This window comes from Larimichthys crocea, chromosome XIII (assembly GCF_000972845.2).
Source record: "Larimichthys crocea isolate SSNF chromosome XIII, L_crocea_2.0, whole genome shotgun sequence".
In the NCBI taxonomy this organism is placed as follows: Eukaryota; Metazoa; Chordata; class Actinopteri; family Sciaenidae; genus Larimichthys; species Larimichthys crocea.
In genome coordinates, this window is record NC_040023.1 from 15655818 (window position 1) to 15682003 (window position 26186).

General features: G+C 41.4%; 2 protein-coding genes across 6 annotated transcripts in view; both read right to left on the reverse strand.

Annotated features, from left to right (window-relative positions):
- The window catches only part of rprd2b (regulation of nuclear pre-mRNA domain containing 2b), a 19753-nt gene extending 2868 nt beyond the window's left edge, over window positions 1-16885 (reverse strand). The window contains exons 1-10 of one of the 4 annotated variants that reach the window (XM_027286293.1): window positions 16618-16885; window positions 10193-10322; window positions 9785-10038; window positions 9604-9656; window positions 9371-9497; window positions 7825-8000; window positions 7302-7587; window positions 6905-7168; window positions 6279-6443; window positions 4105-6196 (exon numbers count right to left, since the gene is read on the reverse strand). In XM_027286293.1, coding sequence (XP_027142094.1) covers window positions 4182-6196; window positions 6279-6443; window positions 6905-7168; window positions 7302-7587; window positions 7825-8000; window positions 9371-9497; window positions 9604-9656; window positions 9785-10038; window positions 10193-10322; window positions 16618-16813 — 3666 coding nt within the window. In that variant the 5' untranslated portion in view covers window positions 16814-16885 and the 3' untranslated portion in view covers window positions 4105-4181. Of the gene's footprint in view, window positions 1-1597; window positions 6197-6278; window positions 6444-6904; window positions 7172-7301; window positions 7588-7824; window positions 8001-9370; window positions 9498-9603; window positions 9657-9784; window positions 10039-10192; window positions 10323-16617 lie in introns of those variants that run through there. The other 3 variants (XM_010756461.3, XM_027286291.1, XM_027286292.1) reach the window with 3 other exon arrangements.
- A 2012-nt stretch (window positions 16886-18897) lies between these two features.
- prpf3 (PRP3 pre-mRNA processing factor 3 homolog (yeast)) lies at window positions 18898-26186 on the reverse strand. Of its 2 annotated transcripts, none has more exons than XM_010750392.3 (17): window positions 25991-26186; window positions 25543-25695; window positions 24489-24619; window positions 24112-24279; window positions 23934-24020; window positions 23550-23830; window positions 23317-23435; window positions 23036-23223; window positions 22745-22911; window positions 22487-22569; window positions 21493-21636; window positions 21305-21404; window positions 21052-21165; window positions 20817-20935; window positions 19899-19976; window positions 19766-19821; window positions 18898-19664 (listed from the first exon to the last, which is right to left on the reverse strand). In XM_010750392.3, exons 2-17 carry the CDS (start codon window positions 25688-25690, stop codon window positions 19515-19517), a joined length of 2133 nt encoding a protein of 710 aa, XP_010748694.1. In that variant the 5' UTR covers window positions 25691-25695; window positions 25991-26186; the 3' UTR covers window positions 18898-19514. The 2 variants fall into 2 exon arrangements, with proteins under 2 accessions (XP_010748694.1, XP_027143044.1); XM_027287243.1 differs by lacking the exon at window positions 25991-26186 and adding an exon at window positions 25840-25944.

Consider the following 26186-nt stretch of genomic DNA (forward strand, 5'->3'; position numbering starts at 1 on the left):
CTGAGCGTGCTGCAGTTCAGTGCAGATCCGCTGGTGTGCAACTCACAAAGTGTTTTAACAGAGAGATATATACAGCATGACGACAGGACATCATTATATCTGTATCTATGATGGAGCTGCGCACTTTGCTTTAAGAGCTGTCTGCTGCAGCTGCATGGAAGTCTGCAGGTTTAACGATCAAGCACTGGTCTCAGTGAGTAAACTGAGACAATTTAACTAAAAAACAATTAATACTTTAACCCCTACAAAAGCAATCTTCACCGTGACTGTTCAAATAACTGGCACGTTTAACCTAAGAAACTATTACAACAAAGATACGATGAAGAAAGTTTTAAAAACTTAAAAATCTGAATGCAATAATCATTACTTTTCTTCTTATTAAAAATAATGACTGTAGATGATTCTTAATCAGTTAATGGACAACTCGGTTGATTTTGACCAGGGATGTGAATATATTTAGTTCACTCTGTTTGTAATTAACAAACAGTAATTACTGTAGTAGACAGTTGAAACTTGACGGTGCTCAGCCTGAAGAGTTAAGAGCTGAAGTACCACTGAGCGGCCACTTGGGGGCGCTACAGCACTTTAAGAAAGAGTGTGGTCCATCCACATGGTTAGGAAATCTATCATCCATATTAACATACATTTAAGCCATCTGATGTTTAAAAACACTGTGCTTTCAGACAGCTTTTAACTATTTAACTACGCCTGGACTCTATTATGTATGGATTTTCAAAATGTGTGACCACCGTCAGTATTTGCTCACTCACTTCTCTACGTCCGTGGAAACTTGGGTGTATAAACAAGCAACTTCTTCAGATAACTTGTTTCTGATAACTAGTTTTGTCTAATAGTGCTGGTTCAGTATCAGTGTTTAACGTTAAAGATCGAAAAGTTTGGCTGCATTAAAAACATACCAATGGCTCAGAGGCCACTCGAAATGTCCACTGTAGATTGAAAGATGTTGGCACATCATAAATGTATTCAGTTAATTCGCCCTTATATCAGATAAACTGAAGAATAAAACTATGTGCTCAGTGTTCTTCTGTTGATGTTGTGACTGAGGTTATGGCTAGTCCACTGTGTCATCTAACAGTGAAAGTGTGAATGCTGTGTGTGCCATGCAACAGTCAATACTTATGTGTAAAGCTGACATCACTAGTGCTACAAAGATGTTAAACTTGCATTTCTTAAAATGTGGTTTTCCAAAAAACATTGGGTGCATTGTAGTGTGCAAATGTTTAGCAACAAAAACAAAAAAAGGTTCAATCAGTTTTCTCGAGGAGGTAATGAGAGAAAAGTTGGAGTTTGAGTCTGTGCAAGAGGAAAAAAAAAAAGAGAAAGAGAAAACAGCAAATCACCTCCTGTGTTCAAGATGGAGCACTGACCGCTTGCAGTCAACGGTGCAACCACCAACAAAATGTGTGAGGAAAATGGTCAGGTCACTCAGTGAAAGCGCTAAAAATGTAGCCTTATGATTCTGCAATATAAAAAAAATAACTAAAAGTATGAAGATGTATTCTCCCCTCTTAAGTATGCAATGATAGTAATAGCATGTGTGCACGTTCATCACACCAGAAAGGATTGGACACTCAAAGACCAGTGATATAGCATCATTGATGAGAACAGCAGTAAGAGCAATTAAACTTATCAAATGTACACAGACCATCAGCTTTGTCACAAGTTCAGTTCAATTTCAAACTCAATTTGTCAAAGAAGAGGTGGAAAGAAAAAAAAAGAGAGAGGTTATTTACAGGGACAATTAAAATCGTGAACTTAGGTAGGTGCTAAGTAAGCAGGAAGATGTTTATAACAATGATTCTAGCTTTCTCTCTCTCTGCAATGTGAACACACCAAACTGATTTGGGTTGATACTTAGCTGTTTTTTGCAGAGAAACTAACATATAAAAAGACATACAGTTTACAGAGGGTGGTAACAGACTTGTATAACATTCAGTAAAACATCAGAACTCTGATGATGTGCTAACACTGTAGTGACAAATATGCTCTTTGTCGTTACATTTTTACAATGTATGTATGAATTTACCAGCTTTATGCAGGATTATAATGTTTGCAGGTCTTCTGCATTGCATCAACTTGTAAATGAGCGAAGGAGACAACACACACACACTCCATGATCGGACAAACACGGGAGGCTTTGAGCAGCAACACCCCCCCCAACATGCACCTCTCACTGTGGGGAACAAGAGGGGGAAGCATTGTGGCAACATTTCCTGCACAAATGTTAAGAATTACTGTCATTGTGCTGATCCTTTTTTTAAGTGTTGAGAGGTGCGGGAGTGTTTCTGGACAAAGCCATGTGAGCACAAGGGAAGCACAGGGGCGTGAGGGCAAAAGCATGAAATTAGCAAAGAAATAAAAAAACGAAGGAAGGAGCCAAAACAACTGGAGTATTTAAATAAACCATTTTCAAAACAATCCTAATTAATTCAAATGTTTTCGACCCCCTGATACCATCTGTGGGTGCCCCTGCAAATGGAAAATTCCCCAATTCTGTCTAGTAGAAAAATACAACGCATAAAATATAGGCATCAACTGTTAAATGCAATATGAAAATGGCAGCAGCTGTGTAAATATATGAAAACAATTTCTCTGGAAAAAACAGGCAGAAAAATCAGCTGAACAGCGCAAATAAATTACAACAGCGCAATTCAAGTGATAAATAGTGACCAAATAAAATACCCCCGCCCCCCAGTTGAATTGAAACTCTGGATTTTATTCAAGTCAGTACATGTTGAAGCCCAGCAAGAAAGTAGTTCAAGCTGAAATAAACCCCACCCACCCCAGTCGCCTGCCACCCACCGCCATCCACTACTGAGTATCTTCATGACTCCATCTAACTTGAGCGGCAGACATTTGTGTTGGAAATAAAAACACAGAATTATCTTCACCCTCCTCTTCTTTTGCGTGGTTTCGAAAAGGGAGGACAGAAAAGGTGCGACAGATACTGCAGAGAAATTCTTCTGGAGCTAAAGCTTATTCCAAGGCCTGAATCACAGTAAAGACGGGGGTGCGTGAGTGACGTTCAATGTCCTCATTGACAGAAACAAAGAGCTTGAAGAGGGGGAGGGAGAAAAAAAAAGCTGTATGATCTCAGTTTTTTATATTTACAAGCTTAGAGATATACAGTTAAAGAGATGGAAGTGTGAAGAAAAGGTCTGAGCATTAGAAGAATATTATTTACAGCAAGTACTCCGGAAATAGGAACAAGTGTTAACCTCAGCTGCAACACAAATCTCATCACTTCAAAATGAGGAATACCATTTTAGGACACACAGCACACACCCATACACTCATGGAAGAAAATATTACTTTGGAAACTACTTCAATCATCACTTCAAACTGGTTTAAAGTAATCGTTTGGCATTTGGGGAGCTACAACTATCGGCTTTCTTGTTGAAAAGTCGAGATGACATATCTTGACAGCGTTAGCTTAGCATAAAGGCTGGAAGCAGCTAGCCTGGTTCTGTCTGAATCAACCCGCCCTTTGGGGCTGCGAGCGGTGGCGTCCTGGAGCCTTTGTGTTGCAGTGAGATTACCAGGCAACCACCAGAGACTCAATGATTGTCTGGCCCTTATATCAACTACTATATTACTGCTTAAATAAACATGTTGAATGTGTTGATTTGTGGGCTGAAGACGTCTTAGTAGGAGCAGCTGTTCCTCCATTTCCAGTCTTTATGCTAAGCTAAGCAGCCAATAAGTTTATTTCCCAAAATGTCTAACTATCGTTGTTTCTTCCCTCTAATCACATGAGACCTATACTCATCCCTTCCACTCTCCTGCTCTCTCAGGCAAGTGAAATTTCTGCTTTAACTATCTGCGTTTACTTCCTTATACCAGAACTACTCCATCTTTTATCCATCATGTACGGAGAGAAATGGAAAAAAGTGATCTTGAGGCTCGTTACGCAACACTCTGCACTATGTAACTGATGACCTCATAGCTGTACTGTACAGTGTAAGATGACTGGCTGGCTGGCTACCTAGCTGAAGCATGAAGATTTAAATCAGCTATTTACAGACAACCTAAGGTAGTTTTAATTCAAGCTAATTAACAGAGTAAAGATATCTGGGCTCATACCAGCAGGGCTAACACACACTCTGCACTTCAGCGCAGGGCGCTTGCACTTCTCGTTCAGCATGTCACAGATGACCACTTCAGTAGCGTGGGGGTAGGAAGGGTCTCTTCTGCGCATGAAAGGGACCACCTGTGAATGGAGGACCGGGCCGCTTGCCCCCACGAAACCCTCCTCTAGGGTGATCTTGGTTATGATGGTGAGAGGGGTTTCGGCCTCTCAACAGAGGTCTCTGTGGGATGGGGACAGAGAGCATCGGGGGACGAGGGCTGGGCAAGTTGAGGAGGGGAACGGGGTTAGAGGTTTGGTTGCGGGGCTGAGCTGGGGGACTAGCGGGGGGTTTGTGGAGAGGAGGGGCAGCGGACTGAGAGGGAAGGCGAGCAGGGGCGCTGTCGACTGCGGGGGAATTAGGAGTGGAGGGGGAGGGCGTGGAGGACGTGGGAGAGGGAGAGGGAGATGGAAGAGGTAGATTCAGAGGCTCCTTCACTCGGCCGAGTAAGGGGAGAGGAACACCAGGGTTACCTGGGCGGTGGAGAGGGGGTGCATGGCGGGGAACAAAAGACTCTTTAACTGTGCCAGGACGGTGCAGCTTAGGGGGCTCACCTAGCAACGATGACATGAGGGGTGGGGGGCCTACTTTGCTTCCTCTGGGCCCCATCCCACCACGATCTGTACCTTCAGGTCTGACTGGGGGTGGAATAGAAAGGGGGCGGTCAACAGGGACCAACACTCCCCCTACCATGACTGCAGAGGGCACAGCGGAGTGGGAGGGTGGAGGGGAAAGGCGCTGCGGCATGGGAGGCGGAGGGGGTCGAGGGATCGGTGGAGGAGCAGAGAAGAAAGGGGGTGCGGGAGGAGGATGCTGGTGGAGGAGTGATGGAGGAGGACTCTGCATGTTCTCTGTGTGGTAGGGCATTTGAAACGGGGACTGGGGAAGAGGGCGTGAGTGCGGGTGCGGCGGAGGGGGGTGGAGATGTGCGAGGAGGAGATGTGGTGGAGGAGGCATGGAGGGAATCATGTCCTCAGTGCCGCCTGGGCCAATGTTAAGAGGAGGGGGGGCACCATGAGGTGAGGGAGGCTGAGCGTCCATGTATTCCTCCTCTTCATACCACATTGCTCCACCTGGACGACAGCCAGCGCCTCCGCCTCGCCGAGCGCCTCGGCCAATCACGCGGATGCTCTCTACAGTCTTGATGCGCTCTCCAGCGAGTGGGCGGTTAGAGTAGCCAAGAGTTTGGATGGGTGCCCCTTCAGTGCAGGGTGACACTAGTGTCTCAATACGATGGTAGTGGCCATCTTTCCCACCCCCAGCTGGAGACTCTTTCCCCTTGTCCTCCCTCTTCCCGCCCAGACCTCCGTCATCTGAGCTACTGCTCGCCTTACGAGAGCCTGCAGAGAGTCTCCTTTCTCCAACCCCTCTGTTGCTTCCCATCATCCTTAACTGGCCGTGTTGTCCATCTTTCTTAATCTTCATGTCATTACTGGGCGACGAAGGGACGTGCTTCCTCATATTCATCACTTCATCGTCCTTTAGTTTTGTGTTGCTCTTTTTCCCGGTTCCGTACCGGGAAGAGGAGGAAGAGAGAAAGTCTCCATTGCTACTGCTTCCGGATGGGGTGATCACAGCATCCCAGGGTTCGCTGCGGTAGGCTGTGGGTGACAGGTTATGACCGCCAGATGACCCGAGAGATTCTGGCACACTTCCAGGTGTGTCCATGATCTCATCCTGGGTGGGGGTGCCAGCAGCTTCATCTCTCACTGGGGTCCCATCCACCCCGTCGGGACTGACATCACCTAAAGCGAGACTAAAACCTGGATTACCCTGCAAGAAGCTGTTGATTTTTGATTCTAGGCTAGGAGGAGAGACAGAAGGAGCGGAGGGACGAGGAGGCGGTGGAGGAGGAGGCGACAGCTGTCTCTCTTTCTCCCAGTCTCTGGTTCTCCCGGGTGTCTCTCGTTTGAGGCTGTTCCCCAGAGTGGGTTTTGTTTTCAGGGTGGTGGGGCTGAGCAGGGTTTTAACTGCTGATGACTCTGGGGAGGTTCGGGTGGGAGGAGCAGAGGAGGTGTTTGTCACACTTTGCAGGAGAGAGGACAAACCTGCAACGAGAGGAGGCAAAATGATTAGTAATATTTAATGAACTACATTTTGTATTCAAAGTGTACTGTATGGGTCTCTTACCTGGTGTGTTTGTTTTAGACAGAGCATTGAGGATGCCTTCAGGTGTGATGTCAACACGTGACAGGATGCTGGCCAAAGCGGGGCTGGAAGGGGTTGCTTTGGAGGCTGCTGATTGGCCAGATGGAGTGGTGGGTGTTCCTGGAGATGGCCGAGCAGGGCTGGCCGCTAAAAAAATTAAGAGACAGACAGAAAGAGGTGGGTTTAAAGGCCCCCCTTATAAGTCCTTAAAATGTCTATACTATATAGAGATCTGTTCAATAAACAATTTAAACTACTCAAAACTGTGTTGCACAGAGGGTAAAATTACGTTATTGTTTAATAAGCTTTAAGAGAGTCAAATAATTTAAATGATATTCCTTAAGACGAGTCGAGGTTACCGTCATACATAGTATGGCCAAAGTTACAAACACCTTGATGCTATGTTGGGAGGAAACTGGTTTCAGATTCTGACAGGTAACACGTCTGTAGTTCTTTGTAGCTCAAACAAAAGTAAAAATACAATCTGCGATAATTACATTTTTTTAAGAACATGACCGCGTCTAACATTTTAAGGCACATTGTTCTGTCATTGTTTTAGCTGCAGGCTCTGATCACTACGCTCATCTTCCACAAACTCCTGAACACACCTGTATTCTTCATGGCAGACGTGAGTGAGCTGAGAATGGAGCTGATCTTTCCGAGGTCCACCTTCTCCAGATTGACTCCCAGAGGGGATGTTGGAGCGCTCTGAGCAGTAGTGGGAGTGGGTGTCACTGCGGTGGCCGTGGTGGCAGCAGCAGCAGCAGCAGAGTTGGTCTTAGAAGCTTTCGTAGGTGTGGTTGGAGGCTTCGATGCTGCATCTGACTTTGTAGTCTTGGCGACAGCAGTGGACGCCTTGTCTTTCTTGTCATCTGCTAGTAAAAGTAATTCAAAGAGATGATACATTTTCAAATCTCAATCACAACACTACAACTCGGCAGTCTAATATGGACAATTATGGAAAATACAATTATCGCCCCACGACAACACTCTGTAGCCACTAACCCCCTGCGGTGGCAGCGTCAGCCTCTTCATCAGACATATCCATGTCCTCCATGTCTCTGTTGTCGCTGGGTATTTCTCCTTCATCCATGGCCTTGCCGTCCAGCTCTGGATCCACCTGGGCTCTGTTACCTCCCAGTCCCATGAAGGGTGAGTCAGAGCCAGTGGGAGACGGGGCGTCTTCAGAGGGTGAAGGGACGGGAGAGTCTTCAGGTCCAGGTAGAGTCGACTTGAGAGAATCCAGCTTCCTTTTAAGACTGGCCACACGGTTGGCAAAGGCATTGTACGCCTAAGAGAATAGAGGAAAGACAATAAAATGCAATATGAAGATGATTTTTTTTAAAAACAAAGATTTTCTAATTTGTATCTATTGTAACATTTCTTACATACAGTAAATTAATGAATCATCATTTTGTTTGTCATACTTAACAATCAGCAAATAATTTTCTGTCCACAAAAGCAAAATCTTTGTCAATAGCACCCTCCAAAAAGGGAAATCACGGATGACATTTGACCTAACACTCACATTGGCCACAATCTTGACCTCCTTGTACTGCATCTCATAGAAAATGTCTGCGTTTCCCAAAGCTTCCAGCAGAGGAGGCCCTGTTTTCAACTCTTTGTCCAGGAAGCCGACAAACTCCTGCAGCTTCAGACTGCCGTCCTCAAAGTCCTTAGCAAACTTGTTACCTCCCGCCTTGTCTGGAATACAACAAAAGTGACAAAAAGTTAAATACAAAGTTTATATCAGTTTCATAATGTTACGGGAATTTTAAAGAAAAACCCTTAAATAAGGAGGATCGGATTCAAAACATCAAAGTTTAAGTTGAATTTATTGTTCTTGTACAAGAGGAGCGTTTCACAGTGCAACCCCCTAAAGGGGTTACAGAGAAAAAGGCTCCCAGAGGAGCGTTGACAGTTGGTTCTTATACATTTTCCTGAAGATGGGCTGTCTCAACCCCTGTAAATTGTTAACAGTCAATTTGCATATAATGCATTTAAACATCTTTCTTCAACATATCACCTAATGCGTAGCCAGTATGTCCCCAATCTTGATGTCACCTCTCTGACCTGTCTAGGCCTCATTCTGTTCTGAAATCCCTCTATTTATACATTAACCTGAACCTTACCTTACCCTGCCAGTCTCAGGAAAACAGCAATAAAGGGAAGTGCCCTAAGGACATATAATGTAAGAACAAACATTGTATAAGTTAAAACATCTAACTAGCTGTGTAACCCTAATTTTTATAACACATAAGGTGCAACATAAGATACTGTCAATGTTGAATTAACATGACTAAGAGCTTTGCATCACATTTGGCATTTAGATCAGTAACAGAAATATTTCATTAGAGAACCAGTGAAAAACTTTCAGGACTTTTGAAACGTGTGCAGAGAAGATCCAGACCTCTCTGTTGATGAAGGATGGTACCGAGACGTCTTTGCTTTTATAAACTGGAACTTTATTTCCTCTGAAGCAGCAAATACAACCATCAAACTTTATTAGGCTAGAACCTGAGCATCTGGCCCATCTTAGAGCAGACATCCCTACTTACAGCCACACAGGCACTTGAAAGGCCATCAAAGTATGAAAGCATGTTTTCGTTCACCCTTTTTTTCACCCTATGTTTTTATATCTTTTATTTTATCTCATGAGAAGTGCAACATTTTACATACGTTTATTTTTTTTCTCTATGTAATATGTGTCTATGCGTCTTTGCTGCATCACCGTACTGTTTTGTTGACCATGTATTGTATTTAAGTACATCTTTTCTTACAACATCTACAGTTTCTGTTGAGCACTTGATGGTACTTTTGTATTGTTCTGTTTTTCTGGGCCGTGTCAGACTTTTTTATAACCAAACCACGTCCATGCAACAGAAGTAGCCCCTCTTTTTGGGTACAAGCTCACCAGCTTCATCTCCACTAGCGAAGTGTCAACTCTTGTGCTTTGACACGGCTGAAGAGGACACACATCTCCCAAGTGTCAAGTATGTTTGTGCCCTAAGACATAAGAGTACGCAAAGCGATACGTGTGTGATGATGCAGAAATAAGCTCAGTGATGTCTCACCTTTAAGCCTCTTAAGAGCCTCTGTGCTACAAACATCCACCCTGAGAGCTTCAAGCTGCTTCTCCCTGAACTCCTCTTCTGCAACTGCTCGCTTATATCTTGACAACTGTTCGATGAGGGAGTGAGGCTAGAAAAGAAACAAAGTGCAAATGAACGGAGACGACGAGAGTTACGTTTACAATGTTTCAGACACATTCCAACACAACATGTAATGTAAGAAATACAAGACTTACTGTGAACTCTGCTACAATCTTGGACTTGAGGGCAGCTTTGGTGTTGGTTGGGGCTGGAGAATAAAAAATAAAACATTAATACATAATACTCAATACAATCAGAGCGCAAGTGTAAATAAATGTGATAAATAAGTATGCAGTCAAAACCTTTGGAAGTTATTTTACTTTTAGATTTGATTAACATGACAGGATGCAGAGTGGAAAGTACCAGACTGACCGTTGGCTGGTGGAGCCTCCTTTTCTTTCTCCTTTTCCTTTTGCTTCTCCTTCTCTTTCTCCTTTTCTTTCTCCTTTTCCTTTTCCTTCTGCTTCTCTCGCTCCTTTTCCTTTTTGTTCAAGCCCGCTTTGAACTGGGCAATGACCTCCTCAGGATACACACTCCTCTCCTCCCAAATCAAGAAAATCCTTTCCACTGACTTGCGGACCTTCCCATCTCTGACAATAAAGCAAAATGACAACACAACATGGCAAACCTCATTACCAGGGGGGCAGACATAGCATTTTCTTATTATTTTACCAATAACAACCATGTAGATAAAAAAAAAAGTTGGTCCAATACTGTATCTGAATAAAAGAAAACTGTACTCACTTGATGAGCTGAGCAGCATGAGGAAGGACTTCTGCGAAGGCTGAACGAAAGACAATTGCATTCTTTCTTTTGCAGTTCTGGATCACATCGTTGGCAACGTAGAAGAGATTCAAGCGGTGATTGTTGTCAGCTGAGAAAAAAAACAAAAACAGACAAAGAAGAAAGGATAAGAATAAGAGTATAAATTCCTCCTCTGGATACACAAATTTAATAAAATGGTTTTAGACCAAAGCACTCAAATCAGTCTAACGTGCCAGCATTGTGTGTCTGATGCAGATATTTGGGAAACTGGGACATTTAACTGACATTTTTTTATCTATAAAAAGGAGATTGTTTAGCTCCACAACAGCTGATAAATCGATTGGGTCACTATTATCACCTGGTTTTAGTTTATTACACATATATAGTTTGCAGAAATGTTGCAGGATAAAAAAAACAATGCAACTGAAATGGAAACTCCCTTATGGTCAGGATGAGAAACAACAGAACTTCAGTTGAACTCAAAATCAAAGCAGGACGCTCCCTGGCCTCCGAGACTCTCTTTCACTCTTTGTCAGACTCTAAACCACTTTGTTTGTGTGTGTGCGGATCTCTGACCTTTCAGCTCAAACACTTATAACTGTATTCTCTGTGTGATATTCTTGCAGTGTGTTCTTACAGATGTATTCTCTCATTGTCTTCTTAACCTCATATTATTCTTACTCTGTTGAGCCAACTAAGAAACCATGATGCTGTCACATCAACTGTTAAATGTCCAGCTCAGTACAAATCTTGCAAACACTCGGGTTTAAAAAAACAAACAAATCTTCATTTTTGTTGTACATGTTATGTGCTTTTGTAAAAACATAAATCTGTATCATAGGAACGCGAGTTTTGGCAGCTTAAGCTGAAGACGTGTCCCTGGTCCACCGCATGGGAAGGTTTCCTGGTTAGTTACAGCAAAAATGGACCAAGATTAGTGTTAAACTGTGTGCCAGCATTGTTCAAGTGAAGTCAGGTTTGTCAGTGGAAACACTTCAAACACGACGGCACCACCTGCACGTGTCGATTATCAAGGTGAGTCCTTCTTCCCACAGCATTCAGGCAGCCTTAGACCAAAGTAATAACTAAAGATACATGAGTGTTTATCGCTGTGGATATGTGAGACTACAGAATAATGTGAATACTTCAACTCTGCTACAGTGTGCTCTCTTCATATGTGCACATGTTCAGGAGCAGGTCAGGGTCAATGAAGCATTACTGACATTTGTGTTTTTCATTCATTTGGTTGACTTAATTTGGACAGACTAATCCTCTGCAAAGTGTATTAGTTTGTTATGTGAAGTTATTTTAAAGTTAATCTACCTCATAGCATTCTTGATATTCCAAACAATAACCGATTAAATAAGAGTAAGAAGATTTTTTCCCCCCAATTCTACCTCAAACAAATAAAAAAACAAATGAGGTCTGAACCAAACATCATATACACTGATACAAATAAATCTGTCACATACGTCAATATCCAATAATATCATATTTGCACTTCAGCGTCAGTTGGCTTCATCGAAAAGCCTTTAAAACTTTCTAATCTATTTAATTATTTTCAGTGATTTAACAGAAGGCTGAAATCTGGGTCTGTTTCTGCTGCCATGATTAGATCAGTCATAGGTACTGAAATCTGTTTCCATCGTCCCATAACTTCAGTATTAGACATACATTTCACTTTCCAAAAGAAATACAATATTGGCAAGGACACGATGACATCTACCGCTCCCTAAAATAGATTCATTTTCGGTACCCTAAATTTTATCAGCAGAATTCAATTACAGCCAGTAAGCAGGGTTTTTTTTTTTTTTTCTTTTTTGGCAAATGTCTGCTGACTTTCAGGAGGAAAACAGGTTATATACAGCTCATAAAAAGACCTAAGTCCCTTTATTGTGGCACATTTTGTTACATTTTAACAAAGGTAAATACTTTCCACAAGCTTCATCAGCAAATCATTGCTATAGTACATTCAAATGATCTGTATGTTCATTTATATCCAAAAGTCAACTCCATGGAGACAGAACAAAAAAAGACAAAAAGCGAGAAGGTTATCTAAGGAAACATATCACACCAGCATATGTTCGCTGTTGATAACGCAGAGAAATCTGTGCTAGCACTGATTTGAATTATTTATTTTTTTTAAATGTATTTTTAAATAAAACATCAGGATTTCTTTAAATCCACAATAATCTAGGATGCCTTTTTTTTTTTTACCCAATTGATTCACAATAATGCCTAAAATGTGAGGGTGACACAGTTCATTGAGTGTCTGGACACCCTTGAACAACAAAAGACCTTACCCAAAGTCAACACCCGCTCATGCGCACACACATAGCCACAAACCAGATTACTCACTAGAAAATGCAAAAAGAATGGAAAGTGTTTGTAACTTCAACCAGGCTTCGTGTGAGAGAAAATATCCGCAGTCTATGCAGCACTGTCACTGGATCCAATAATAAAAATTAAATTATTATCCATGCCAGAAAAGTATTTTCTTACTTTCTTCAAAATATTCTTATTTGCCAAGACTGGATCTTACGAAGTTAGCGACATCTACAGAGTGCAAACAATTACTATGAGTTAATCATCTTCTTAAAGTCAAACTTTACCAGCCATTCGACAGATTATCTGTTTTGTGGGCTTGTGAGTGAAACAAATCAATACAGTGTTTCAACCTGGACATCTGTGTTCAATGTTAATGAACTTCTTGCTTTTAAAACATCTTCCCACTGAAAACAATACATGTTCTTTCTTTTAAATAATCTGGTTTTGTCACAACACACAATTGTGGGATTATGTTAACACTATAAAAAGGAACAAAGTACATTGTTTGTAATAGTGTTCTACTTAATTAAACAGAAAATCATTTGTTGTGCATTTTGTGTGTTAAAAAAATTATTTCCTTAAATTAAAAAACTTAATACAAAATTTGGTCGAGTTAATTTGAAGTTTCCTTCAAATTTTTCCACAACATGGAACAATATTTTCCCATTTCAAAACGGTTTGCTCCCATTTGATACTGTATACACCTGACATGATTCAGATCTGTCACAACCACAAATTATCTGATTTGAAATTGATTCTAGTAGCAATTATATTGATAATTCTGCAGCTTTAAAGTAAATATGTTACATTACATGTTCTTCTTTGTTCTATCCTAAAACATACTATAAGGCTGTAGCACACAGTACAAGAACACCAGGAACATCTCTGAACTACCAATGAAACATTTTCATTATATCAAGTAATAAAACATTGCAGTGACTTGAAGAGTTTCGATCAAACAAGTTAATTTGCTGAGCACTGATGCTGTAGTTTAGACCGCTGCACCTCTTGTAAACAAGTTATCCTCCAAATATCCCAGAGACGGCAAACTTTTTCATCACAGAAGAGCTTTTAACTGCATTCACAAATAATATTGTCCCATCATTGAAATAAAAAATAAATAAAAGTCGACATGACATACTTTACTAAAATGAATGCAAACTAATGGGTCTCTTTACTCAAAAAGCATCCCACCTTTTTAGACATTTACAGTCTTGTTTAGACATGGAACCAAACATGTTTTAGCCTTCGGCCAGCAATAAAAGATGATCGATAGATCATCGCCTCTTAGATAGTTGGCACGGCTCATTATCTGAAAAACAATGGCTCAGCCAGAGCGCAGCAGTTCACTGTGTGCTGTCAGCATAAGCTTTTTTATCGTGCATTGCTCTGCGGGCAGTGATGCCAGGGGATTAAAAAAAAAATGCCTACATGTTGATTTGCCTGAGACACTGGTGATTTGGCAAGGAACTCCCTAATAAATAATTCTCGGAAAAAAGTTTAGGGCTGAGGCCTGTAAAAGATCTGCAGCACAAATGCTGACAAAATATATTTTCAGATGTTGTTTCAGTACTGTACTCCACATTTCACCCAATGAGGTTGATTATTTATTTGCTTTTCAACATTTGTACTCTCTCCACACTTATAATTTATGCCCTTTACTTGGGTTTACATTAGACAACAATCAATCAGTGTGTCCATGCTGCAAAATTATGTGAACAAAAAGTCTTACAAGTCCTAAAGATGTTATGATCGGAAAGTTTTCAGACAGACACACACACACATGCACATAAACAACCAAATTAGCATCATGTAACAAAATGAAATCCAATAAATCTGTTAAATCCTGCTTTAAACAATCTTTAAAAGCAAAGAGTTGATTTATAACAGCTTCCAGATATTCCAGATTATGATAATAACCATCAGTCCTCACACACGTTAAACTGCGTAACTAGAATTTCTCTGAACCGACCAAAACCTACCACAGTCATGAGTAAATACAGGAAAAGATTCTTCTTCTGACCTACCCTAAGTATGAAAATGATTCTCCCCAAACAAAACATGAAAGCTCAAATGATAAATTATACTTTCATCAAACATTAGCAACGTGAATGAGACCATGACATTTATTCCTGCATTCACCAACATCAGCGAGCACATGGCTTCTTGTCCTGTCCGCGTGCTGCTGAGAAGCTGATTAAATCTGAAGAAACCAGAGAGAAACCAGCCAGCTTATAACTATAACTCCTTCACAAATTTTTGTAATTCTTGTTTTCTACAAAATGGTGTTAAGTCAGAGTTCATGCACATATCTGAAAACCTGTTCTAAGACGGCTTAGGGCGTATTCAGACATAATCCAGCACTGGACGGAATGCAGGTTTCCCCCCCATTCATCTGAGTGGAGGTAGTGCGTTTTGGCTGCACCTGTGTGTCCAGTGAATGAGAGTGGGGGAGCGCCGGCCTTGATAAAGCCAGTTAATCAGAAATATAAAAAAAGTTATTTCCTGATTGTTTCACAGCGGTTACCTTCAGCACAAACAGACACCTCCAGCAACACTGTGATTTCTGCATTTTAATAACCTAACGACGTGAGAGCAGTTCAGTGGCTTTCCAACCTTGTTACCTCACTTTCATTAGGTCTTCACATTTGACAATGATAGCTATGGGTACATTCATAATAATGTAGGCCTAGTTAGATATTGCACAGGTTTTGTGGAAACCGTGGAAAGTAATCTTGAAAGTGACAATGTATCAAGCTGATATTAAAATAAAAATATAACACTCATACTGTTATGTGTTTAAAATTAATTCATCTCATTTTCATAAAATGATTTCAGAAGAAACCACTACAAGGACGTCGTATACTCGTACCACAGTTTAAGAACCAGTGGTCTACATAACATAGCAGTAATCGTTATATGCAGACATAAAGCAGAATAATACAGAGGACTCTGAACAGATTGTTGACCACCCTGAATCAGGAAAGAGGCCAAGCACTTGTCAGACTCCTGTAACATGAGTTCATGAGGGCTATCTGGTGACACTTCACTGACAGTCCAAAAAAAACCCTCTTTGTTATTTAGTTGGATATAACCAGATCTGGTTAGAGCTTATTTACTTGAACGAGCAAATCTGCTTGTTCAACATAAGTTATTTACTTAAAGGGCAACTTTTAAGGGTGTTACTTGTAAAAAAAAAATAAAAAATGCATCAATGTATACTGTAAATCCTGTCCATACTGCCATCTAATAACTCTGTTTACACTGTGCCATATTGCCACACGGGTGTCTTTTAGCTTGTATATATTTTTATCTTTCACTTATATTTTATAGTTCATGTTTATACTGTTTGGGATAAGAGGGAAACGCAATTTCAATACCCTTTACGTCCTGTACATATGGCAACATTGGCAATAAAGTTGACTTCACTTGATCATTTATAACGTGGCAGTGAAATGTGGCTCTGTTTTTAAACTCTCGTGGTGTTTATCTGATAGAAAACAGTGAATTTAGATCGTGTTCAGATATCTACTGCATCACTCAAACAACCATGCACTGACCGTCAGCCAAAACCGCGCACGCACACACACACACACACACACACACACACACACACACCAAACTACACACGCAGCGCCTAAAAGCAGGCATGTAACTAAATCTAACTAAAACCAGGCTGTGAGCAGCTGTATCTCATGACTGCATTGTTTGAGATAAGCGGTGTTGTGCATGTCAAACCATGACGGAAAAAAAAAAAAAAAAAATTGATCCAGCGCGTGAACCCCGCGAGGCCCGAACGTAAACACCAACGGACGAACCGTTAGCGTTAGCTTAGCTACCGTTAGCTGCTAATTTCAAGTAGTGATAACAGACGATTNAACAGGCGATAAAAAAAATGTTAAATTCACTTTATAAATTAATTATGATGCACTGGATTGCACTGCACTCCCAGCCAAATCTATCACAAGAAGCTACAGTTGATTTATTTATTTATTTTTTAAACACGCCATTTGAAATGCATTTCAATCAGTGAGTGGAGCTAGCTAGCGGGCTAAACGTCTGTGAAGGCTACTCACATTTCTTGAGCCACTTCATCCAGTGGCGAACGATGAGGCCGTGGTGCTTCTTGTTTTCAATGCACCAGGTTGAAAGTCCCTGTATTGCCTCCATAGTGTTGGATACTCCTTGAAACCGCCGGTCTAGAGACGCTTCGAGAGCAGCGTTGGAGCTGCGAGCTCCGTGGCCGCTTGCAGCCCCAGAACCGGCCGCCATCTTTCCTGCTGCTGTCTCTCTCTCTCTCCTGATGCGGATGAAGGAGCGAACGAGACGAGAGCCGCTGGAAACACGCCCCCACGCTTCAGCTCATTTTAACGACACAACTACATTTACAAACGCAAAACACAGTCCACAACAACACATAGGAAGGTAAAGGTCCAAGTGTGTAAGATCAGAATAAGGCAGACATGGAGAATTATATTCATAACTCTGATTTCATGCATGTTTAATCACATGAATTTTTTTTTTAATTAATAATTTTTTTTATCAAATCAAATCCAATCAGATTTTATTTGTATAGCCCAAAGTCACAAAGTACATTTGCCTCGGAGGGCTTTACAATCTGTACAGGGAGTGACACCCTCTGTCCTTAGACCCTCGGTTCGAGTGAGGAAAAACTTGCCCACAAAAAAGGTTTAACAGGGAAAAAATGTGGAAGAAACCTCAGGAAGAGCCACAGAGGAGGGATCCCTCTCCCAGGACGGACAGACGTGCAATAGATGTCACGTGTACAGGACAAATCAACACAAACATATTGTACAATCACAATGAATGATAACATGACATGATTATATGTTAGCACTGAAACTGCAATAGCGTCTCCTAGTGTGCGTTTCTGACGTGTATGTATGATGCATGTTTGTCATTTCATGTGCAATAAAAAAAAAATAAGTAAAAAAAAAAAACATAACATATTGTACAATTACAATGAATGATAAAATGATTACAGTAGCAGTGGANACCACAGCAGCAGCCACGATCCACGAGAACCTGCTGGACGAGAGAGCCCAGAAACTCTGGGGAAGAAGTTTAGTTAGTAACATGAAATAATGAGACATGTATGTTTACAGATGGTGAAAGAGAAAGAGAGAGAGAGAGAGAGAGAGAGAGAGAGAGATGTACACTGGGAGCAGGTCCTCTTCCATGGAGGCCACCATGTTGAGACACTATGTTTCTACAGTAGCCCTGAACAGACAAACTAAATACTAGACAATGTACGGTCGAATAGTTAAAAAAAAAGACCTCCTGAGTCCTTTACTAACCACTTTTTCTTGACCTCGATGGTAAACATCATGAGGTCAAGGAAAGATGTGAAGGAGAGTACATAAAAACTTATGAAAAGACAACCATGGTGATCAGAGAATCCAACTGCACTTACACGAGATTACGTTATTATGAGATGATGTTATTGTAGTGATCTGTGTGTAAAACTACAAAGTTCAGAATATGGACTACAAAACATGCATCTGACATACTTCTCCCTGTGCACTCCTAGTGTGTTTTTTATGGAGGATATGTAAATGTGAACAACCTTGTGAAAAATATGACTTGTCACAGACGTGAAATGAAGTGTTTGTCATGCAAGGTATGGTCTCTCACCCTCCTGTCCACTCATAAACATTTTAGCAAGTTATGGAAAAAATGAATGATTAATAAACCTCTATGATGATCTGCATGACGATGGACGTCCTTCAGTTAGAGAAAGTTTTAATGGCACAGTGAATAATGTGATATTCATGTTTTTATGTATTAATTTGAATTGTCAGAATAAGCTTTTCTAGTTAACAAAATTTTACAACTTGAAAAAGTTTTTCACAACAGCAGTGAGCAAACTTGAACACCTCTGTGTGTGAACACAGCTCCAGTCAACAAGTTTTTACATCATGTCATCATGTCTGTTCATAGTAACACACTCTCTCTGCTACAGTCTGCATCACACTGTTGAAATCGTCGTGTTTTCTTTGTAATGTCTGGTTGTGAATGACTCAATTTTCTTGTTACTACTGCGAGGTTTGTAGGAGGGCATTACCTCCTTTCCTCTTGTAAAGGAAGGTCCGGTGTATCCTATGCTAAAAGGAAATAAGAAAGGACACACTGAAGCTCCTTTCCTTAACATTTAGAGAACATCTACTATTCAATCACACCCAGGGCCTTTCAAGTTTTGTTTCTCGTTTACACTAGGAAGGCAAGGGTGATGTGAGAACATTTGAGATAGATGCAACTAATTCCTACACACTGGACCTTTAAATATCGATGTACCTAGTCAAGTGAAACGGATGAGGAAAAAAATTGGACACGAGTCGATTCAATTTTGTTGTTTATTTAAGGCTGTGACTGTAACGTTAAAGCGAAGTATAGCTACAGGTGAGACAAGGATTTGATCGAAAAAAATAAGCTTTAAACTCTGAACTTTACCTGTAATGATACTTATAACAATGCTGTAACATTACCCAGTAATTCTTCCAGGTTTACTCTAAATGTGGCATTCACTGATGAGGTGGAGTTTTTATTAATAACTGCTTGATTTAAACCGGGATTATTATCAGGGTACATCACAAAAGTTAAGTCATAAATCTGACCCTGTCATCACATAAAGCCTTGGGAGGATGATTTACATTTCTCAGTGCAATCTGTCACATTATAGTCGATAACAGATAACACAATAGCCTACCACCAAAGAGATGGACACTGATGCAGGCGCACACACTCATATCGTCCTACGCACACACCCCGTCTGTCTCATCACAGAAACATCCACACGCACGTTTATTGTTCATCCTTTTCCATTCAAAGTCTCTTGATGTAGTCTGCCCCACGTTTGAAGGCAGCCAGTCAGCAGTGGTTTGAGAGGCTGTTGTTCTGGGGGCTTGTAGAAAGAGGGGACGTTAACTGGAACAACACGCTCTCCGGGCAGGTTTCAGTCATCTGTGCTGTCCAACACGCTCTTGCTGAGAGCTAGATCCCAGTAGTGTTCTGTGCCGTGTTTCTTGAAATGTTCTCTGGCCATGCTCTCTGTGGGGCACTGCTTGAACTTCATATCCCCAAAACTACGATCTTTAGCTGTGCCCTGGAAAAAACGTGGATGAATCGTTAAGACTTGAATGAGACCACAAACATATATTCTTTTTTAATAAATTACAACAGAAAGCATGATGTGTGAACACTCACCTCCCAAATCAACCAGCACTTGTTATTCCTCTTTGTATCGTCATCACCATCTGGATCTAAATGAGAATTATTTATTAGTTTTAGTATCCATGAAACCAGCAAAGACATAACTCAAACGTCAAGCTACTCTCACCATCTCTTTTACTGTTGTGTTCCTCCCACTTGATTCTGTGCATCATCACCCTCTTGAACTTTTTCTGGGATTTAGGGCCTAAAAAAAAAAAAAGGAGGGAGAAATTCAGATTTTTAAGCATAACTTTGATTAATAGAGCAGGGATAGAGAGAAGATGAGACCTTGTAGAAACTCAGCCGCTTGAAGAGGACATCAAACCACTAGTGCAGCTATATTTTTTAAATAAGACCATGTAAAAAAAAAAAGTTTGCCATGAAATAGAGCACAAGTTACAACAATAGTCACACACTGGGGCCATTACACTGACACAACACACTCAAAGCTCATAGAAACACATTACAGGGACACATGATTTTAGTTTATCAAGTTTAAACCCCCTTTATGTTGCTCCTCTCTTCTTTCTCCTGCCAACACAAACTTATGTATGAGTCTCTTTTTTGACATTCACTTCTGTTAGTTCCTCAATGACGGTGAGTGTATTTTATTTAGTGCATGTTGTGCTTGGTAACACCGTCCCCTCGAGGAGTTCTCTACTTTTAATCAAGCCCGCAGAGACAGTTATTTATTTTTGAGAATATACAAAACAGCAAGGTGCAGACCAGTGAGCGCCTAACTATGAAAGTCGACCGAAAAAAGATTATAAATAATTAATAAAAAGAGGGGCACCAAAAAAACACATGACATTTCCCAACATTTGGGAGGATTAAGTATAGAATGTTTAGAAAACGTTATAGCACCTACTGATGAAAAATCTATTCATTGACCAACACAAAATGATGTATATGACTGATTATCTCATGATTTTCTAATTACGATTGGCATTAAACCTCCATACCATAGACATTTCTCCTCACAGCAGATGTTAATACAAATCACAGGTCATGAAAAGTACCAGCTGTTGTCCGTGTTGTCCCTTACCTCCCTCCACCACAACAAGGTTGACGTCTCTGTGAAGAACTACGGTGCCCGTCAGGTACAGCTGGTTGGCATTGGCCTCTACTTTAAACTTCTTAGCAGGATTTTGCAGGTTACGGATCCTGTACAGGGAAGATAAGGTGCTTAAATTAGACACACTTCCACACACATGCAGCACTATATTTGAACTACAGTTCATGTTTACTGCACGACACGTTTTCTCCCTGCAAATGCTCACCTGTACACAGCAATGTGAACACCGTTAGTGAGGTCTTCTTTTAACTTCTTGACCTTCTTCTCTTTCCTCTGCTCCGCTGTGAGCTTGCGGGCTGCATTGGCCTCCTCGTGAGCCCTGCAAAGACGGTGACACAGTTAGAAAACCTTTAAAGAAAGCTTCTGTTCTTCGTGGATTATCACATTCAGAGTAATGCAAGGAACAAGGAGAGAGTGACAGGCAGACAATCAGTGTAGAGGTTAAGTGTGTTACTCACTTTTGTCTCTTGGCCATCTGTGCTCTGACATGGGCCTCCACTTTTGTGGGGTCCTGAACCGCTTCTGTCCCGAGTACCCTCATCAGGTTGGAGATGCGTACTGAGAAAATTAAAGCAAACATTAGTAACATTTCATTCAATCTTTTTTGTAGTGCTTGTAATATTACTGTATATTTGTGTGTGGGTACCTTTGGGTTCTGGTGGAGGCATCAGTCCCAGACGAACCTTCTCTTGAACTTCTTTTTGTCCCTCCCTTCGTGTCTGTCTCCTCAGTTTCTTCTGTTCTTTCTTTGTCAGGTATACACCCAGCGTTACTGGCTTATCCGTGTCAACTGAGGAAATTAAATAAATACCATTAAGACATTTTATAGGGTGTGTAATCACTTGTGGAGAGTTTAAGTTGATTGGTTATTTTACTCCTCAGGAACAAAGCATGGCTTCAAAGTGTGAGTCACAACAACAAATCTGCAATGGGCAGCTCCATCTGCTAAGAATGAAACCACTGAATACTTCAAAACTAAAAAAGGACCCTGTGATTTGTGACATTTCATAGACCAGTAGCAAATGTAAGTAAATCAGATTAGTTTTTTTGTGGGTATTGTGCCATAAATCAAAAAGGAAAGTGTAATGAGAAAACACTTGGGTGCGCAATTAATTCAATATCATCACAATCACGATTTTGGCTTCCCACAATTAAATGATCATGATCGATATTGACGTACAAGATGCTTGGTCCACTCTAGAAAACTCTGCTGCACATCAAATCATTCACTTAGTACAATAACAGCCATCCAGCAGAGGTGGTGAAGATGTTTTGGCTTCACTTTTAGGGAGCTGTAATGCCACTGCACATTCACCCTGCAGTAACAGCCTGTGCAAATATTTCCTGGATGTTGTGGCTGCAGAACGGAGAAGGAAGAGCTACTCCATCGAAACAGATCCTCATCTCATTGTTCAGGAATGCAGCAAAGCATGGAAGTAGAAGCAGTGCAGTGTTTATCGTTAGATAAATATAATTGGGAATAGTAATATTGACAATAAACTGTATTTTTTGTTTTTACTGCTTATGTAGTCTCAATTAAATTGTTTCATATAATGAACATTAATACTTTACTGCCATTTGGTATTTATAGTGTTTAACACTGACTTTGGGAGCAGACTTTTTACCTTTGATACACTTACCTGGAGGACTAATCTGTGCAGGATGTTCTACCAGGTTGGTCACACCAAAAAGCTCCAACTCGTCAAATTGTGTGTCTGGCGTTCTTCATAAAATAAGAAAAAAACATTCCAATTATCTACAGTATGTTTATTGTACAAACTGCACTATTATTTATGCCATAAGAATCGTGTTAGGTATTCTGAAGCTTTACTGTGGCAATGACAATGGTTCTAAGCACAGGTTCAACCTAAAAGCATACAAAGTGTTTGGGTTCTTACAGGTTTATGTTGTAGGGCAGGATAAAAGAGTCCCACCACTCAATGTTGGGCACCTCCCCTTCTCCGATCTCTTTCTTAGGGGCAATCAGAGCGAGCTTGGTGGATGCTTGGATTCCTGTCTTCTTTGCTGCCTGTGCAATCTCGTTTTGCAACCTTTCCAACTGGGCCTGAATGAGGTCAGGATTAATACAGGACAGACAAAAAAACAAATTAAGAAGAGTTGTTATTATATTCCAAATAACCAGGCTGAAACAACTCCCGATATTTTACGGTTTAGGAGTTAAATCCAACCTTTGTTCTAATTCTCTGTGCAATCTTCTCAAAGCGTCCCTGGTCGTGGAACTTGAAGGCCCGGCGAGGGCGCTGAGCTGGCGTAATAAACACACGTTGGTCGAAGTAGGATGTGGACTCCAAGTCGTCCCCAGGCTTCTCTTTCAGCTGTTGACGGAACTGCTCCCTCTTTACAGCTCGAATGTTCGCTGCACAGTTGGGAGGGAAATTATTTGTAAAACGCTAAAACAAGATCTTAAATTAAAGTGTGAGAGATAAGTACTGAACTACTATACACATACCTTTCAGTGTGGGCATACGGTGCGTGAGCTCAACCTCTTTGCCACTGGCATCTACAGTTCTTCCCTTGTCATCCAGAATAAGAGGTGTTGGCTTGTTCACCTCCTTCACTTCTACTTTCCTATAAAAAGAGAAAGCAGCCTATTTTCACACTGCCACATCAACGAAAAGACATCACCTCTAAGTTGATGTCCTTTTGGGATTTTAAAATCATATATGCTGTGACATTACTCACGGTGGGGCAATTCCCATAGCGTGTAGATTGGCTAGTGCCACTAGGTTGTGAGGTCCGGTGTTCCCTAAGGCTCCGAGGATACCAGGTTTCATGGCTAATTGAGACTGGATGCGGGCCTGCAGCTCAGCAGCTTTGCGGGCCTTCTCGATAGCATCATTCATGAAGCTGGCAGCCTGGGAGGGTGCGATAGATGACCCACCACCTGCAGCTGCTGCAGCAGGAGCACCAAGAAGTCGTGAGACGGGAGGGTTTTCCATTTGTGACGTGGGAACAGGTAACCGCTAAATTCGGGGAGAAATAAGAAGTATTATATTGAATTCAATGCCCGAAATCTGTGCTACATGTCTTTTAGTATATCAAGTCAAAAGTCAAAATTAGTCTCACTGGAGAAGCAGGGACTGAAGAGGCAAAGCTCAGTTGTTTCTTCCTCTCTTCTATCTGTTTTGTGGCTGCCTCCATCATCTGTTTTATCTAATAACAGAAAAAAGACAATGTTAGCAAATGCAGTTATAAAACTTATTTATGTATAATCATCACTGCCACTAAGAAGATTATCACATACCTGCATTTTGGTGAGCATGCCAGGGCTCTCAGATGGAGGTCCAGGTATGACCTCAGGCTCCTCCACCTCCTCAAAGCGAGGGACCCGCTTCCGCTTAGCTACTGTCCCGTCTCCGGGATCTGGAGCCTCTCGTACTGCACCGGTTTCTGACTCATCACCAAACACATCCTGAAACCAAAAGGCAACAAAAACACAATACATCACATGTCACCATCCAGACGAACATGTGATTAAATACAAAATTGTCTAATATATGTTTCTGCTAATCTACACATCGTGAAGGTTTTTGTTATACATGTCTACATGTAACTGTGGTCACTGTAATCTAAGGTAAATAAATACATTAGTTTTGCTGTGCCCATACGTAGTTTGCTCACCTTAAGGTCTCTCTTGCGGTTCTTTTCGCCTGCTCCTCTGTTGCCACGGGCAGTGCGGCTTTCCTCCAAAGCTTCAAAAAGACGCTCCACAAAACCTCCAGCAGACTCATCGAGGAAGGGACGCAGCTGGTCTGAAGAGGAAATGAGCGCCAAACAATTTGCACAAACCCTAATACTGCTTTAATCACTAAAATGACAACCTTTCACAGAATCTGAAGATTAAACTGGTATTTTAACTGAAGCTTTTACATTCACGCCAACCTTACTTCTGCAATAACCCGAGCACATTTAGGTAGTTTTGCTATGACAAGGATGTGCAGCACAGTACAGACAAATCACATTGTCTGTACTGTAAAATAAAATAAGGGAAACGAGGAGAGAGTGATTTGTAATTGCAGAGCAGAGCACGTCAAAAGCAAACTTCATTACATGTAGCGTTAAATGTAACGTGAACATTGCCTGCAGCTTCACAACAATCGTGAACGCTGGCTCAAATCTCCACAACTTTTTGAAGATAAACTGATCCAGCGTGAGGGAAGTTCACTTGGCTACAGCGGCTCACCATAGACAAGGTGGATAAATTACTCCAGCGTATAAAAGTGAAATCACAACATAACTGACGTCATGCTGGTGTTAAAGAGTCTGACAGCCTGTGGCAGTGCTCCTTCTTACATGGTGGAAGTAGCAGTCTGTTGATGAAGGAGCTGTTTAAAAGGCTTAAAAAGGAGTTGTTCATAATGGATGTCAGCTTTACTCTATGGGCAGTCCAGGACAAAGCTGACCCTTTTAGACCAGATTAAGTTTTATTCTGCCCCCAGCAGGGATGCACCAAAGGACCTGAGCGTCCTCAGCAAGTGAAGCCGCTGCAAATTTCCCTTTTGGCTGAACTATAAACATTTAATCTCTCTCTGTTTAACATCTTCTATATTGATAAATTAAGCGTGCTAATGATTATTACCTGAGGCCCTGGACCTCTGATGCACAATGCACTTTGTCTTAACTAAATCTCTGTGCACAAACAAACAAAAAGGTGTGATGTAGTGGATGCAGTTACCTGTGGTCTTCCTTTTGTCCAGCCCCTTTCCAACACAGTGCAAAGCCGCTGTCACCACCGTGGGCTCAGAGAAACCCAGCACCTTCTTCACAGTGCGCTCCACCCACGGCCTCAACTCCTCCATCTCCCGTTTAGGAAGAGACATCATCAATCCTGCAGAGAAAAACATCATAACATTTACAAAAACACGTGACGAATGCCAGATTATCACATTATATGTCTCATTGGACTGTGTCATACCCAAACATGACTACATAATAAACCCACAGGCGCAGAGAGACTAACTTATTCACTCACACAGACTAATTCACACAGTCAGTCCAGAAACCAGCTGTTGTTTCTGTTGTTTGGCTGAAAACTGCGCCAACCAGGAGCAACATACGAGCTACAACCAGCTAGTGCACGTTAGCACGCTGCTATCAACATCCGCTCAATTAAACACACAAACCTCTCGCTTCCGCCTTTATCCTTGAATCAGGTCGTTTACGTAACACACGTCAAAGTGAAAAGAGTCAGTTAAAGATGCGCCAACTACTCAAACCGGGAAGTTTTCAGGAGAAACTTTCTGTTCGGTGGCGCCGTTCACACGACGTTTCTAAACCGAGACCTGGAAGCGGAAATGGATGATGCCGCTTCTTCGTGAG